This window comes from Pyrus communis, chromosome 16 (assembly GCF_963583255.1).
Source record: "Pyrus communis chromosome 16, drPyrComm1.1, whole genome shotgun sequence".
Classification (NCBI taxonomy): domain Eukaryota; kingdom Viridiplantae; phylum Streptophyta; class Magnoliopsida; order Rosales; family Rosaceae; genus Pyrus; species Pyrus communis.
Window position 1 is genome coordinate 8,303,982 of NC_084818.1, and position 16,660 is coordinate 8,320,641.

Here is a 16,660-nt window from a genome sequence, read left to right on the forward strand (position 1 = left end):
AAAATAACAAAACGATGAAACGGGCAGGGCTGTAATCGAGTCCTAGCTCTTCGATAAACGGACGCTTTTGAGAATCAATACAAATGATTTACACGAAAATTTACATCGGCTTTCGTTTCTTCATAACCAACACTAAGCATTAACTTCTTACACACTGCAACAACAAAAAATTGATACTACACTAACAAATTGTGGAAACAAAAAGAAAACCTGAACCCTCGCCGTCATTATACAGTTCGGCGAAAAAAATTTGACACGGCAACTTCCACAAAATTCACTCTTGTATCTGCTTTCGCTGCATCCGCCAATTTGAGTACGACCAACACTTTTACATAAATGCTACCACATTTTCCACAGCAAAGAACTCTTGATCTCGATGAAAGAGAATAAATGCAGAAGATGGCTAACGGGATAAAATCTCTGATACACGATCTTGAGCATCAGCAGGAATCTCCCTTCCTGGAACCTGGACCTTCAGAAGATTTGCATACCTGCGAGAGAAATGTTGCATGTTATTCAGCAGCTATAAAAGTTACTATGACCATGATATGCATAGGTAAGAGGGACGTATTGACTAACTCTGTAGTCGTAAACAAGTGCTCGTGCTCTGTGATGAAAGCTAGCAAGGCCTGCAAACAAACAGGTGAAAAATGTTGATCACTACGGGAAAACCAAAATATAGAGAGTAAAACAAAAAATGCAATACCAACAACTTGCCTCGAATGGCATGTTTAGGAGTTCATAGTAAGTTCGGACATGATCTAGTCGTTGTTGGACACCTTCACTGTTAATTGATGGGATAGCAGCCAGGGCCTGCAGTGCCAATAATAATTATTACAGGTGGTAACATTTGTAACTTCAAGATCAGAACCAGAAAGCCTCATCACAATAATTTTGGGGTGTCCGAATAAAGGCTTTAAAAAATGACTTACCTGTTCCAGCGCGATTGAATTCCGACATATCTGCTGAACGCCAAAAAGGTTGATGGATTTCATATCAGCCAAAGCCTATTAAGATTGCATTATCTCACATCAGCATTCAGCAGTGAACAGATGGAAAAGACTTATGGTCTGACGGAATAGATAAAATGCACATAATAAATAAGCCTTCTTTCACGCGGTTCTTTGGATTTCAATCATTAAATGAATAAAATGGGCGATGATGAATACTATTCATGAATTCCCGTGCTGTGATTTCCATGATGGTGCAACAAAAAGCTAAAAAGGTAACGTAAGGCAATGAAATATTTTCTCGGCACAATTCCTTATACTTGTAATGATTGATGAATCAAGAAGTTCAGAGAAGATAATAAAATACAGCAAAAATTGTTGAGAAAATAAAGCCTTTTTACATTTCCAATGCATTTATTCATGATGTTTCAGATGGCATGACATAACAAGCACCAATCCAATTGCTGAATCACTTGAACCAGACTTTTGCACGAGATTATGAGAGAATATAAATAAATATATATATATATATATATTTATATATCATACAGAACATTCAAAGACTTAAAGACTCCATAAAAAGTACAAACCTTGATGGATGCATTTGCAGCGATGCTACAAATCCCACCAAATATGTAGTTTCGCTTCGTTCCCACAACAAAAGGTGCCATTTCCTCATCCCTGCGTGTTATCTATAGGCAAAGAAACACAAATATTATGTAAGAAGAGCATGTGGCACTCAGAAATTACTGGTCCTTAAAGAATTAATTTTTTATTAAAGTAAATATCCTTTTAAAAAAGACATGGTGTATAATAATTCCTATTTAGGATTTCTCTCCAAATCAAGAAAGAAAAGTACAATTGATCCGATGTCTCCCATCTGCTTAAGCTGGACATGAATATACTGACCTGTGCAGTAAGTGAAATAATGAAATCATCTGGTTCTTCTGCATCTTGGTCTTCCATGTATTCCCTATTTGTCATTTCCTGTTTAAACCACAATTTTCAGTCCGCCGATGCTATTTTCATTACGGGACAATTCTAACAAGTATCACTCTCAAAGTAGACTCTATATATGAAAACTAAATATCACATACCTGCATATGGAAAATCGTCTCCAATTGCATCTCAACACGTAAAACCTTGAGGCAGTCAATTGCCAATTTTCTATACTCATCTGCAAACGATACCAGATCCCTAGAAGCAGCACTAGTTGTTCGTTGATGACGGTTCGTACCACTCTCTTCTACTTCATTTGGAGACCTGAAGGTTGTCTGCCCAAGCCTATATAATTAACAACAGTTGTGCTCATTCATCTATCATGGATAAATTGCCTACTGAAAAGATTTCAAGCATAAAAAAGATTCTACGTTTGAGGTTGAAACTGGACATGTACAAATTTTAAAAAAAAATTAGAAAAATAAAGGGGTTGTAGAAACTTCTGAAAATAAATAACAAACTTCACAAAAGGGAGTGAAGGGAAAAACTTCTGGAAACAGATTCTTCGCATCCATAAAAACAACATAATTTTGTGGGTATACATTAGCATTTTCTTCAAAGGAGCACCAATCAGTATCATTAGCATCCACACGAGATACATGACTGTTTTCATAATAGCTTGTTATATAAGATAACTCTTACCACATTAATCTCAAATAACACAACTCATTGCCATATGGAGTATAGGGATTAAAAATAGGATCTTGCTGCTTTTAATTAAACTAACAAGTTTCTTGTTGTCCACTATGTGATAACTTACAAACTCCACTGATCTAATAAAAAAAAAAAAATCCAGCCAGATGAGAGCTTACCTTTCAATAGAGTCCGCAACATACTCCAACGAATCACTAAGGGAAGCCAGCAATATTAGTTTGTTATCATCACGAATTAGATTATCCTGTGAGAGGCAGAGTTGGAAAAGAAAGTCAATCCATAATCTAAATATTCAACAAATTAATCAATTACTCCGTCAGCAAGGCCTCACTACTACAAAATCCGAACGGAAATTAGTCTAACATCTTTTACTGAAAAAAACAGAAACAATAAATGATAACAATAAGTTGTAATCATTCGAGTAGAAAGAACAACTGTAAACATCAGGCGGCCAACTGAAATACCTGCTTAATAGGCCGCAAATTCAATAATAGGTCGCTTAATTGTAATTCAACCTCAAGATTTTCAGAATCCGAAGCATGGGTTTCAATGTTTGACTGACCAAGGGAAATTGGTAAACATGTACTTGCTGGATCAAGACGCATCAATTGCTCGATATCATACCTTCCAATGAGCATATAGCTCTGTTTCTCCAGAACTGCCTGAAGAACACCAAAAATTGGATTCATGATCAATTATCATGGCATGTGCTAACTACTTGTCAGGGTACTGATTAGAAATCAAGAACCTATGAAGGAGAAAATGTGAAAATCAATCTAGGACATTGTTGACATTTATATTTGTTTACAGTTGGCATCATTCTCTCAAGTCTTACTATAAGCACCTATTATAGTAATTAAATATATCTTTAGTGTCTGGTTGGCATCACTCCTGCTGTGCTAGGATAATAGGAAAGTTAGAAGGGAAACATCCTTGCCTCCATGTATGAGGTCCGGCATCGTTCATAGGTTCGCTCAAGGAAAGTTTGCACATATTTCACAAGGTCTATGGCAAATTTAGGCATAGCTTGTGCCCAACCAAGCACCTGCAGTAAATAATTTAAAATCAGATTATTCATCCATATCTTTAAAATCAGATTATTCATCCATATATTTAAAATAACTTGAGCACAATGTTAAAAAAATCATCTGCAGTGGAGCAGAGAGACACTACTGCAATACTATAAAGGAAATTCTCTTAAGGAAAAGTTCAAACTTGCCTCTTTTGCTAAAAAATCTATTGCCAACAGTCCCTGTAAGACAGGTCGACCCTTCTCAACTGAAGGAGTATAAGATGCAGCAGCATGTGCTCTGGGCCGGAATGCAGCTGGACCTATAAGAATTAAAATGCTTCCCAAAATCAAATTTTAAGTGCAAATAATGTGACTGTTCTATTATGTACAAGAAAACTTTTGTTCAACGCTCCAGATAAGTGAGGCAGTAAAAGTAGAATTCTTATTGTTGACATAAATGGTGTCTGATCATATCTATTTGAATATGTATTATTTTTTAAAGGTCAATTCCATAAAAACTCTATATAAAATATAACGTCCATGTCTACAGGATTCAAATAGAAATTATACAAAGGGCATGAGCCTGCAACCTCTTACTTGAGTATGATTACTTGAAAAATATATAGCTTACGACTAAGTATGTATGTATGAATTATATAATTATACATATAAGTATCTGCGTTATTTTAAAAGCAAGTTTTATCAGGGTTTAGGGCACATATGAGTGAAATCATTTGATCAATGTAGTTTCATGTTATGCAAGAAAATAAAAAGAATAAAAAAAAGTCATTGTAGAGTAATTAGTTATAGAACTTGCTTGATATAGCTTGCTGTACTCCTTTTCTGTAGTCCACAAACATCGTGGGTAGAAAATGGTCCTTCACAAAATTCTCCACAAAAGCCAGCAATCCATCGTTACTGTAGATTCAGAAGTTAGTATTACAATTTTTTCCAGAAAAGTAAATGGCAACAAAGAGGAAATGCAACACCCAAATTCATGATAATAATAACAGAAAATATGGAGATAACAAAGAAGATGAACCGAACTCATCTGTGGATCAATAAGCAAACGGATCACAGGACCAGTAGTTCACTAAGCCTAAGAACTAACTTCAAACAGAAAAGAATCCCAATTTTGAAGAATTACTATAGTTAAACCTATATGTGTGGGGTTAGCGAGACTACAACTTGTGGCTGAGACATTCGGAAACTCATGCATCAATAGTGGCATAAAAGGAGACTGAAAAACAGTTGAACAATTTTATCTTTTTTGATAGACACGTACAAATATGACTATGAGGAACTATAAGCTACAGTGGCACAACTGAATTGGATCTCGCCTGGTGGACAGATGGGCAATTGGACTGCCTACAGGAGAGATTACTGGACAGACGCAACCTTTACCATCCTCTTAAATATAATTCAACAGACATAAGAGGTTGAGTAGATTCAAATATATTAAGAAAGATGATTTGGCATCGACACATAGAGACCATTACCAACATATATTTATATAAGTCATCAACAAGACTAACTACAGAAAATAGGATCAGAAGTTCAAATTTAAGGTCAACAGGATTTTCTTCTCTCTGCATATCCTTTCCCATGCCAAGTAACATTTGCTTAAGCAATAAAATGGAAATAGAGTGAAAGCAAATAACTAGCATCATGCCCATTGCATGTTAAACATAAAGTGATATGCACAATTACTTAAAGAAAAGAGCAATATGATTTTGAGGCTTACGGCTTACCCTAGCTGGGAATACTTTTTCGGAAGCATTGATGCGACCTTATCTGTAAACTGAAGAGCACATAAAGTCAGAAAAAGGTCAAAAGACGAACCCATTGTGTACAATCGCAGAACTCGTGTTTAAAGACATGATTAAGAACAATCCTAACAACCTGAATAACAGGCCGGTATACAGATGCTGCAAGATATATGCCTTGCTCAGGCAAGATAGCTGCAGACCCATAACCTTCTTGTGAAACATTTGGACCTTTCCTACTCCAGCCTTGACGAATGAGATCAACCCCTGGAGAAGATGCAGACCACCATAACATGTTACTAACTAACAGAAATGTCAGATGCAACATGTTGAAAACTGAAGAAAACTTTGCATCTAGAAGAATTTAAATATATAACTTATGAAAGCACCAGCCTATTGAGAGAGTTTTTAAACTAGAAAGCACCCCTAAGAAGTAAGTGATTCTTTTGGTCAATAAATGAAAACGCTCCAACTTGAAGGTTGGTGGTGACATCAAACACCATAAAGCAATGGTTTGAAAAACCCACGACATACAAACTGACTTATATTTGTGGAAGGAGGAAAGGGCATCTTTCTTCAATATATACTGTATCTTCAGTTACATACAACGGAGCATCTCAATTATATAAGTTAAAGGTGAAAGTGATTTGATCAATAAGGTCACTCTATTCTTGGTGAAAAATCACAATGATTCATTGTTGGAAAAATCCACCCATGTATAGTCCAAGGTCATGCTAATCTCCAGAAATATGAGAACCGGCAACAAAATAAATAATCAAAGCAATAATTCGATTGGGGCTTGGACACCAGGGTCTTATGACACAATCAATGATTCAATTCATTAATATGTTGAGTAACCTTGAACACACATCAGACAAGCTCAATCATCGCAAGTACTATATCAGTACCTATGTAGTAACACATATCAGACCAACTGTATCATGTCTATCGTGAATATCAAAAGTCTCTATGAGAACCTCAGAAGTAAAAATCTTCTATCATCAGATTTCTCATGTGAATTTATTCTTCTCATGTGCACAATTAACAAGTAGCTTATCAACTAAGTACAGAGAAAGAACTCATTTCTTAAGGAATTTATAAAATTATTGATGTTACTTGTGCCATGCACTTGATTATGGGAATCTTGTGAGGGTCCACACCCAAGTACATCATGGTTTGTATTTATCCAAAGGTCTTCTATGCATCAGCAGTTCCTAATGCCATATGCATACCCCTTAACAGTATCATGTCTTATTGACACAGGTACAAGGAACAAGGTGAAGTGAAGAGTCCATGTAACCTTGCAATAATCATAACATTCACATTTACTAGATAAGGCTGACCTTGTAACCCGGATAGACAGTATATTGACGTTCATAAATTACTGCATGGTGTTCTTTGACTCATCATTACGCTAGATAGTTAAGTGTTATTAAGTACTGCAGGCGCAAAATCAAGCATACCTTGGTTGGGAACAGAAATAGTAGCATCTGTGAAGCGAAAAGCAAAGGTAAGACCCCCTTCTGCATCATCCCTGTAACCCATTATCATGAAGAAAAAAAGGCATAAGTCCAGTAACTCCTTGCAAAAGGAGATATATCCTGAATTGTAAGAAAGGGACCTAATTTCACAAGTGACATCATATCTATAGAACGATATATATAAATCCTTGGCATATATGGTGGATTAAAATTTTCCAACCAGTCACAATTGTTTCATTTAAACATGTGTTTCATTCAGCAAACCCAAGTGGTAGAGAAAACATCTACTATGAAGCTTTTTAGAACCACTGCCCCCTGGTGGTGATTTCATAAGTTATTAAACTAGAAAACCGCCATCCTATCAAGCAGAATCAATAACTTAAGTGACACTACATGGTTAGATGAATATGAAACCAATTTACTTGCCTCTTGTCTTTGGAAGGGACCTTGTTTGCAAGTCTAGCTGTTTGTACAGCAGCATCAGCAGATGCAGCTTCAGGAGTTGCCCGCAGAATCTCACAAATAAGTTGTTGGCATTCACTCTTTAACACATGAAAAGAAAAAGGGAAAGATAAAAAGACAGTTTTAGAACTGACATGCATGTCCCTCCACAGCATTTCCTTTAGAGGATACACCATGTGGAAGTTAACCATTAAAAACTTGAAACAGATAGTTTACCTGTAATACTGTCAAGGAAAAACCAATGCTATAGCCTCCAGTAACTTGAGATGCTTCCAAATCGGTATTCCAATTTACATCTGTTGGCATTGATTTTGGTGTGTTCATGTCTATTTGAACAGAGGACTTTGATTCCAAAAGCTCCCCAACAACAACATGGTTCTCTGAATAAGTATGCTAGGGAAATTAGTTTCAATGTTGAAAATATATATGTATACTATATATATTCACATCATTAGAACCCAAAAATAGAAATAAGAACACATTAAAAACTGAAAAGTATCTCACCAAATATCCGAACAACAGCATCCAAAATTGAATCAAGAAGTTCTTTTGCCATGGCTTGTGCTTTCCCTGCAGGAGCCATTACAGATGAGACTGGGCTTACTGCCAATAGAGTTCCAGACAGTAATATCCCATTCTGACGCTTCTGTTTTGGCAACTGATAACTTTGTAACTGTCCCTTCATGAAATGTAGACCAGCTGTTGTTCGGGAAGCTTGCCCAATGCCAGACCTTGAAGAATTAGCAAGTTCAGCATGAGCTTTAATCTTGGATGTGATGATCTCATGAATTGTAGGTCGCAATCTTTGGCTGTTATGGGTAAGAACACAATATCAAAGAAGTTAATAAGTATTCTTGATGAAATACAACAGATGACCAACCAAACGAGACAAAAGTAAAACCAGACAACAAACCATATTATAGCACCAGCAGCTGCAACTTTCCTAAGCATGCAAAGGCACTCAACCATGGTCTGCAAATACTTGACATGAAGTGGAGCATCACTTTTCTTTATTGCTTCCTAAATCCAAATGAAAACCCAGACCTTTCAGAATGAAAGAAGAGAAACTCATTGAAAAGAAAACATGAGATATGAACAATCACAGTTGTCATACAAGAAATTCGTCCGGAGTGGAATACTGAAGCCATGTTGGCATCTCACGAGGAACAAATTTGACATCACCATTGACCCTCACTGATGTCTGCCCATCTGAGGTAGCTTCCTCATGCAGTTCCAAAGTGACCTCCTCATCAACTCCATCAAAAGAAGAACTGAATAATACATTCAGAATTTAGATATAGAATTACCAAATGAAAAGCACAATATAATAATATTCAGAATTCAATCTTCTAATTATTGCTTAATTCATACATTTTAGATTTAGACTTTCAATTGAGCAGATGGAAAAAGAATATTGCAAAAGGCAATATAGAATAGGGGTGTGCTATCCACACACCCCTTTTTACTTCTCACACACCTCTGGTTAATTTCTGTCATTTGATCTTCTTCAATTCATCTGATCCGACGGCCGAAAATTAGAAGGATGTGTGAGAAGTAAAAAGGGGTGTGTGGATATCACACCCCTATAGAATATCATGGAGCCTACCCACAGTTAGCCACATATAACCATCAAGACACTGTAGTGACATTTTTTAAACTTCTTTCCAAAAACTAGTTTAAACAGATACTTAGCAGCCAATAAAAAATATTCTATCCAATATATTAACCTCATGGGGAACCTTCCTCTTACTTGAAGATGGATGCTATTATCCTAATTCCTAACTAATTTACAAATATCCAGGAGGGTCTTGAAGAAATTAACTACATAAAATAGTGCAGCAGCAGAAAAAATGCCAAATAAGAATTTGAGGCATTGTGAACTTTGATTCTAGTATAGAGTATAAACAAAAGAATCCACACTTTACAAAGGAATAGAACTTTCATATGAAAATAATGCGATAATAATGCATGTTGAAGGAAAATCCCAGCAACAATAACATAGTAGGTTCAAGCCGTTACAAATAACTTTGTAATCTTACCCTCCATCAATAGAACCTGTCCTATATGATCCATCTCCTTGAATACCGAACTGATTGTCACCTTTTAACAGCCTGGTTCTTCGAGACAAGGATTGTGAATTAGTCAATACAGCAGCGGTGGTGGTTGGTACTTCATCATCCAATTCTTGCAAACTTAAAGCATCTGAACTGAAGAAAGAATCGGCACGAATCGGCAGAAGGACAACATATATGAGAAATAGCTTTTGAGAGTATAGCACAGGATAAAAAGAGATACAAAGCTAGCAAATTGATCGATCATCAATTTCCCCAAAAGACGAAGATAAAAGCCCCCAGAGAGGTAGAGTTCTATAAAAATCATCACAAGTTTATATAAGTATAGTTTCTCACAGCAGCAGGAACAAACAGACAATGCCCAGCTAACATGAAATAGAAACCTGTAGATTGTGAACAAATCCTCCAATGGCTAAAACCCAGAACATCCCAGCCACCCCATAAGTATGCAAAACAACTGAAAACTATAAAGTAAAATGTTTCTTCATTTTTTTTTCACCTAAAAAGTACTATTTTTAAAGCAAGGCAAAATACATGAAAGTATCCAAAAGGAAAAAACTCCAAAACACAAGTAAATACCTATATTCACCCTTGTTGTAAAGATGAGCATGCAAATCCTCTAGCACTTTATGAAACAGAACTCCTCGCAACTTTGTTAACTCAGAGCGAACGTCTTGAAGGGCACCGACCTGGGCCAATCAATTATAACTACCAATTCATATACAGTACTAGAACAGTAACATTTGAAATATTTCTTCAAAGCTAAGTTGCATCAAGAAAAAAAAATATGAGAGCGTGAAATTCTATTAGACCCTGTTCTGATAGCTTTAAGAACTTTTAGTGTCAGATGCACCTTTAAGGAGGACTCAGATCCTCTCCGGATCATTTCCGTGAGGATCCTCCTGACCAATTGATATCAACCGTTGATACAGATCCAACGGCCAAATTATTTTAACCTCTTTCTCTCTCTCTCTTCCCCTCGACTCTTCGTCTTTCTCCCTCACTTCGAAGCACCCACCACCGCCACACCTGCCAAATTATTTTAACCTCTTTCTCTCTCTCTCTCTTCCCCTCGACTCTTCGTCTTTCTCCCTCACTTCGAAGCACCCACCACCGCCACACCTGGATCTTCTCAATCTTCTTCAGCCCCAGCCCACCCCAATTAAATTCCTTGTTAACTTTTGTATTTCTTATCTCTGAATCTTTAATTTTTGCAGTATGTTCAGTGATATATTTGTAGGTCCTTTTAATTCAGACTTTATTCAACAGGAAGAGGAAGAATTTGCAGCAGGGGAGGTTGTGGGTTGCTGGGTTGTGTAAGATGCAGAACTACAGTGGGAGGGTGGATGTCCAGAAAAAGATTTTGAAGTATTTATACATCTATTGGAGATTAGCTATAGAATTGGCTAAAATGGCTATTTCTTTAAGGGCTATTAGAATGATCCAACACTTGGTGAAAGACCATAGTCACGATCAGAATAAAAATGAAAGTTTTCTGGGGAAGTTTGGGATGCTGATTCAAATCCGGTTCATCACATGGTGGCGGCGGGTCGGGTGCTTCGAATTGAGGGAGAAAGAGGAGTTGAGGGGAAGAGAGCAAGGAGAATAGAGGGTAGCGGAAAGAGAGAAAAGACGCAAAACTCATTTGGCATTTGGATTAGTATCAACGGATGATATTAATCAGTCAGGAGGATCCCCACGGAAATGATCCAGAGAGGATCTGAGTCCCTTTAAGGACGCATCAACCAGATAATAATGCAATATTTAATATCATTAAAATAGTGCCACCAGGCATTGTCGCTGCAGAGAAGCTAACAATTTAAAAATATATAGAAGCAAAATGGTGAAACGCCATGATATATTGGATGAAGAAAATGGTTGAAGCTTGAAGTTGACACCATTATTACTGAACGGACAGGCATATATGAAACTTGAGAATACAATGGGACAAACTGTTTAGGATCTAGTATAGTTAGAAGAAACTAAGTTTCAACCAAGCCACCATAAAACAGTAGGAAAAACATTATGTAACATTTTAACATGAAAACAAATAAAGTAGTTGACAAATGTACTGTTAGAAGATAATATTTTATTCTTTAATATAAAAGAAACCCTACCGTTTGAAGCCCCTCTCTTTCAAGCATCAACATTGATTGAACATGAAATTGAACAGCAGCATAATACTGCTTTTCGGCAATCAGCTTCTCAATCCGAGCTGGAACCTGAGCCACATTTTGACCAGAATAGATGATAAATCTTTAGAATTCAAACATTCATGGCATGAAGTTGATTCAGTTGGAACAATTTTATCGCTGGTAGTTCAACAACAGTATGGATACCAGACAATACAGACGTATCAAACCATACAACATATGTGTTAAATCTGAAGCTACAGTGCTAAGTAATAATGAGTTGTAAGATGTGAGCGTGTGGGCATGTAATTCTATCTCGTGAGCTGTAAAGGTCAGGGTTTTAACAAATTATTTCAAAATTCAAACTAAAATATACATGCATACATGCTCATCAATTTACTCATGTCTGTATGCATGCTCATGAATTTATATACGAATGAGCAAACTAATACAACTGCAACTCAAGTACAATGGATTGAGCAGAGTGCAGTTGACACACCCTCCAAAAAGCTAACTTCATGGTCAAGAGTTCAAATACTAGTGACTGAATGAAATAATCCCAACACTACTGAGCCCGATATGGTCTAAAGATATAAAAATTAATAAATTAAAAAAAAAAAAGATATGACGAACCTTAGATATGCCCTCAATTTGATCTAAGAGGGATATTATGTGACGCAAAGTAACTGACCGGTACCATAACTGATGCAGTTGTTTACTACGGGCACTGAGACGCTTCTTTGCTTCAGCCAAATCAACCTTTAGGACACCAACACTTTCAGTAGATTCGCTGAACAACCGCAAGATCTGGAAGGAATTGAGTAGAGTGAGATAGCAGTATGCAAAAGTCAACTCTTGTTTATGACAACCCTCCACTTCCCCCAAAATCAGAAACAAAAAAACTATTAAAACGCTAGCATTTTCAAAGAAAAATATTTTGACAAATAATTTGTTTTGTCAGGAAACAGATGAATTATTGGAGCACCTACAAGATTGAGTTTCTTATCACCACAGATGGTCAAAATATATGAAATTGAAAAAATTACAGAAAAAAATGGACAAATAGATTACATATTTTGATCAAGAAAGGTGACAAGACCTGAGAATAATTTTGAATTGCTTTGTTGAAGCCACTGTGATAATTATGCACAACTTCATCCACAACCTCCTCAACAACATCACTTTGCTCCTTCAAAACCTGGATGTCACCTTCACGATCTTTGGATGTCAAAATATGAACAACATGAGGTAATGAATCAAAACGAGCAGCAGCCCAGCTCTCATCTATCTTTGCAATCTCTTCCCTCAGATACTGAAATTACCATTATGACAGAAGGAAAAATGAGAAAGTAACATCAAGAAGCACTATGCATAACAAAGCATGCATGATAAAGTTTAAAATCTGTATGAAATGATTGTTTTCATATGCTGGTGCATGCTTCTAGATATTACAGTGAATTCTCCATACGTAAAAGATTTTTACGTCATAAGCGTATTGTTATTGTTCCAATACTGTAACATTATGAAGAATGCAAGGCATGAATACATACCTCCAGCTCTTTTTCTGATAAGCAGAATTATTTTAATGTGGATTCCATACACTTTTTCCTAATATTATTTTTCAATTTAGAATCACTGATAAACTGTTCCTCTCCAGTTTTACTGAAGAAAATTATAAGGATTTTCACCTTTTATATTCTGTACGATATTTTTTTTATTACCCAATTTTATGTAAGATATGCCAAACAGGTGACACTGGGTGTGCAGGAAGTATACACAAAAGATCAAAATGTCACAACAAATAAGATGAAGTGAAACAGGGTGTTGTCCAGCTAAACTGCATCCTCAAAAAAAAAAAAAAAAGCAAGGAGTGTTGGGATCAAGTCAAACTTGCAAAATATAGTAAATCCCTTTTTGTTATTGATAAGTAGCATACAGCAGGTATAAATTTAAGCCCATATCAAACCGTAAACATCCATGAATTGATGACACAACACATTTTGGTCAATCAAATTTTTAGCAAGAACCTTTTCCGTATTGACTCAAAACAGATATATTCATTAGAACTCTGAAATGAGAAATATGCACCAACAGCAACAAAAAGAAAAATAAAACGCCAGGTTTTTAGCAGCTAAAACATGCGTCTTTTATTTACAATCGAATAAAGAACATGTCGTGAATTCTGAAGACATTTCAAGGATAAAGAAAATTGAACCAACTCTACACATAGTCAAAAGTTAACTTTATGCAAAACCCTTTTACACATTAAAATTCCTACCATAGATATCTGCGCCAAACCCCCTTTGCCAGAGATAAAATGAATTTCTTCTCAGTACAAAAAGTTGGAACTACTATCTAGTAGGCTTTCCAATTCATCATCTTATCAATCATTGTATATATTTTTTTGTAAATAATATAAATTATAAAATCTCACTTTCGTGATGTTGTGTGTCATCTTCTTTGTTATAGGATGTGAATACAATATTTCAATTCCGATAGGTAAACATTACACATGTGAAAACTGGAATATGAGCTCCATATCCAGTGCACACAACCCAATAAATAGTCATTAACAGGTATAATAAGATAAGTGACTTGAACTTACTGCCTTGTCTGAAGACACGGGCAATCCATCAAAAAGTCCCATAGTGAGATTTCACCTCGGCGGAGCTGTAAAACTCACCTCATTCCCACACAACTCAGTCCCAACTGAAATTAAAGGGCATGGTTTATTCAATTAATAAGCACGGAACAATAAATTCAAATAAGCCATCTTCAGAATACTTTGTTGAATTAAGCTATTTAATTTCTCTTTATTAACCAAAACAAACAAAAAAATTATTTCCAATTCAAAATTCTTTCCTAATTTTTCGCCAAATTGCGAGTAACCGAATATGGCATTACTGAAAGTCCAGTTCCAGAATGCATATGCAATATCTCCTTGACGGTGGAGGTGGAATATCTTCATCTGAGCTCGAGACAACTTACTATACAAGTTTGAGTTGAATATTCTACTACCCAAAAACTAAAAACGCAACCGAAGCCGCAACACTTTAAACTATCCCTTCAATTTTATTTTCCCCAAAACTTTCTCAGCAACCAAACAGAAGGTAAAGATTTGAAACAAAAGATACCTCTAGATCCCGTACGAAGAACTCCAAAAACAAAGCAATTCCGCGAAATAAAAAACCCTAAGCTTCCAACAAACCAATAAATAACATATGTCAATTCGATAATCATTGAAAAATGAACAGTCAAATTTCATTGAAAAAATTCAAATGATCACCGATTATTGAGGCGGCAATGTCCGTGATTGAATCTTGAACGGAAAACGGCGTCGTCTTGGAGATGTAGAACTGTGTTCGGACGGAAGTGAATTGAATGGAAGATTAGTGGAGGAGTGAAGAGTGCTTCGGAGCTGGGATTTGGGGTTGGGTCGAGTTGGGAGCTAGATATGGATCGGGTCGTCGGAGGCGGAGGCGCATTGAAGGTCGGAGCTCGTGGCAGCGGATCGGAATGCGACGGTGGTGTGTAATGGTCAACTGGATCGGTGGTTTGCCAGAAACGGAGAGGTTGAACAGAAAAGTATGAAACAAAGCGCCTGCAGCTTTCAACCAAATTTCTTTTTTATTTTTTATTTTTTATTTATTTTGGTTAAGTTTAAATATGGAGTATTTGGATATTGACGGGTCGGATTGTTACGGAGAAAATAATGAAATAGCTATTTTTATAAAAGGGAATAATTGGTGTGAAAATACCAAAATGTCCTTGTTTAATGATATTAATATCAAGCAATTAGATATATTAGGGGCAATTAGTAGATTTTCGTATGATATGTAATTACGTAAATAAGTATTTTTTTAAAAATAATTTCATTTTTTGTATATTTTTTAATAATTAGTTAAATTGTACATATTTTAAGTTCAAATAGTATGATGTGTGCTATTATACACTTATATATATAGTTTTCACGTTTTTATGACCTAAAAATATGTACTTTTCATGTTTAATAAGCATTATTCTAATACATTTCTAATAATACATATCAATTTTACTTAGTCTATTGGTATTTTTTAACATAATATTAAAAAAGATAAATATTAAAAATTTAAATAAATTGTTGAAATTTTCAAAGTATTTTTGTAGCAAAATTGTCTAATAATATTCATACGTATTTTTTATATATTATATCGGTTCGAATTTTACCAACTATGAATTGAATCAACAAAGTTGAAATCGTTTAACTTTTTAAATTTGGTTGGTTGGAACTTTAGGGGTGTGCTATCCACACACTCCTTTTTACTTCTCACACACCCTTTGTTAATTTTTGTCCGTTGATCTTCTTTAATTCATCCGATCCGACTCCCGAAAATTAAAAGAGCGTGTAAAAAGTAAAAAGAGGTGTGGATATCACATCCCCGAACCTTATTGTTTTACTTTTTATTAACCAAGGGATCTTTTCAAAATTTTCAATTTTTTTTTTTCATGGTTGCAACATTACCATTTGGGCAAAAGAAATTGAAAGTGAAAGCCAACGTGGTTACGTAGAGTTGTTGTGGTGGACAATAGTAGTGCATTTTTGCTTATCCTTCTCAAGTGGCGGTAATGTTCACCCTTACTTACTATAATTAGATGAGTTTTAAGTTTCGAACATTTATTTATTATAATTGGATGAGTTTTAAATTTCGATATGTTTGTAATGAGTTTAAATTTTGATATTTGTTTTATTTACTCCACAAATCTCGAAACTTAAACTCATCAAATGATGATAAATAGAGTAATAAGCATCATCATCAAGGGTCATGAGAAAAAAATTATCGAATATAGGGCGCATGGTTAAGACTTTTTATTAATATGACTAATTTGACCCTAATGTTTAGAGGGTGTATTCAATTGGGATTTTGAGGAATTTTAATTCTTTTAATGAATCTAGGGGTATTCAATCAGGATTTTAAGTGATTATCTGAAATTCAATATGTATTTAATTAGAATTTTAAGATAGTTTATTAAAATCCTTAGAAATCTAGGTATATTCAATTATGATTTTAAAGAAGTTTATAACATTACAGGTGTATTCAATTAGAAATTGATTTTAAAGAATTTGATAAAGTTGAGGAATTAAAGGGAATTGG

At 35.4% G+C, this 16,660-nt stretch overlaps 1 protein-coding gene across 2 annotated transcripts; it reads right to left on the reverse strand.

Annotated features, from left to right (window-relative positions):
• Window positions 1–13: 13 nt before the first annotated feature.
• LOC137720820 (exocyst complex component SEC8) lies at window positions 14–15,140 on the reverse strand. 2 transcript variants are annotated; one of them, XM_068459925.1, is made up of 28 exons: window positions 14,815–15,140; window positions 14,663–14,719; window positions 14,134–14,237; window positions 12,628–12,840; window positions 12,162–12,335; window positions 11,514–11,618; window positions 9,976–10,085; window positions 9,364–9,531; window positions 8,439–8,595; window positions 8,238–8,344; window positions 7,829–8,133; window positions 7,541–7,704; window positions 7,289–7,404; window positions 6,845–6,915; window positions 5,518–5,648; window positions 5,367–5,416; window positions 4,433–4,533; window positions 3,823–3,935; window positions 3,541–3,648; window positions 3,068–3,265; window positions 2,762–2,847; window positions 2,048–2,234; window positions 1,860–1,937; window positions 1,541–1,642; window positions 933–1,007; window positions 718–813; window positions 580–629; window positions 14–491 (listed from the first exon to the last, which is right to left on the reverse strand). In XM_068459925.1, the coding sequence occupies exons 3-28, from the start codon at window positions 14,173–14,175 to the stop codon at window positions 404–406; spliced, it is 3,195 nt and encodes a 1,064-aa protein (XP_068316026.1). In that variant the 5' UTR covers window positions 14,176–14,237; window positions 14,663–14,719; window positions 14,815–15,140; the 3' UTR covers window positions 14–403. The 2 variants fall into 2 exon arrangements, with proteins under 2 accessions (XP_068316026.1, XP_068316027.1); XM_068459926.1 differs by having other exon boundaries at window positions 14,663–14,724.
• Between the last annotated feature and the right edge of the window lie 1,520 nt (window positions 15,141–16,660).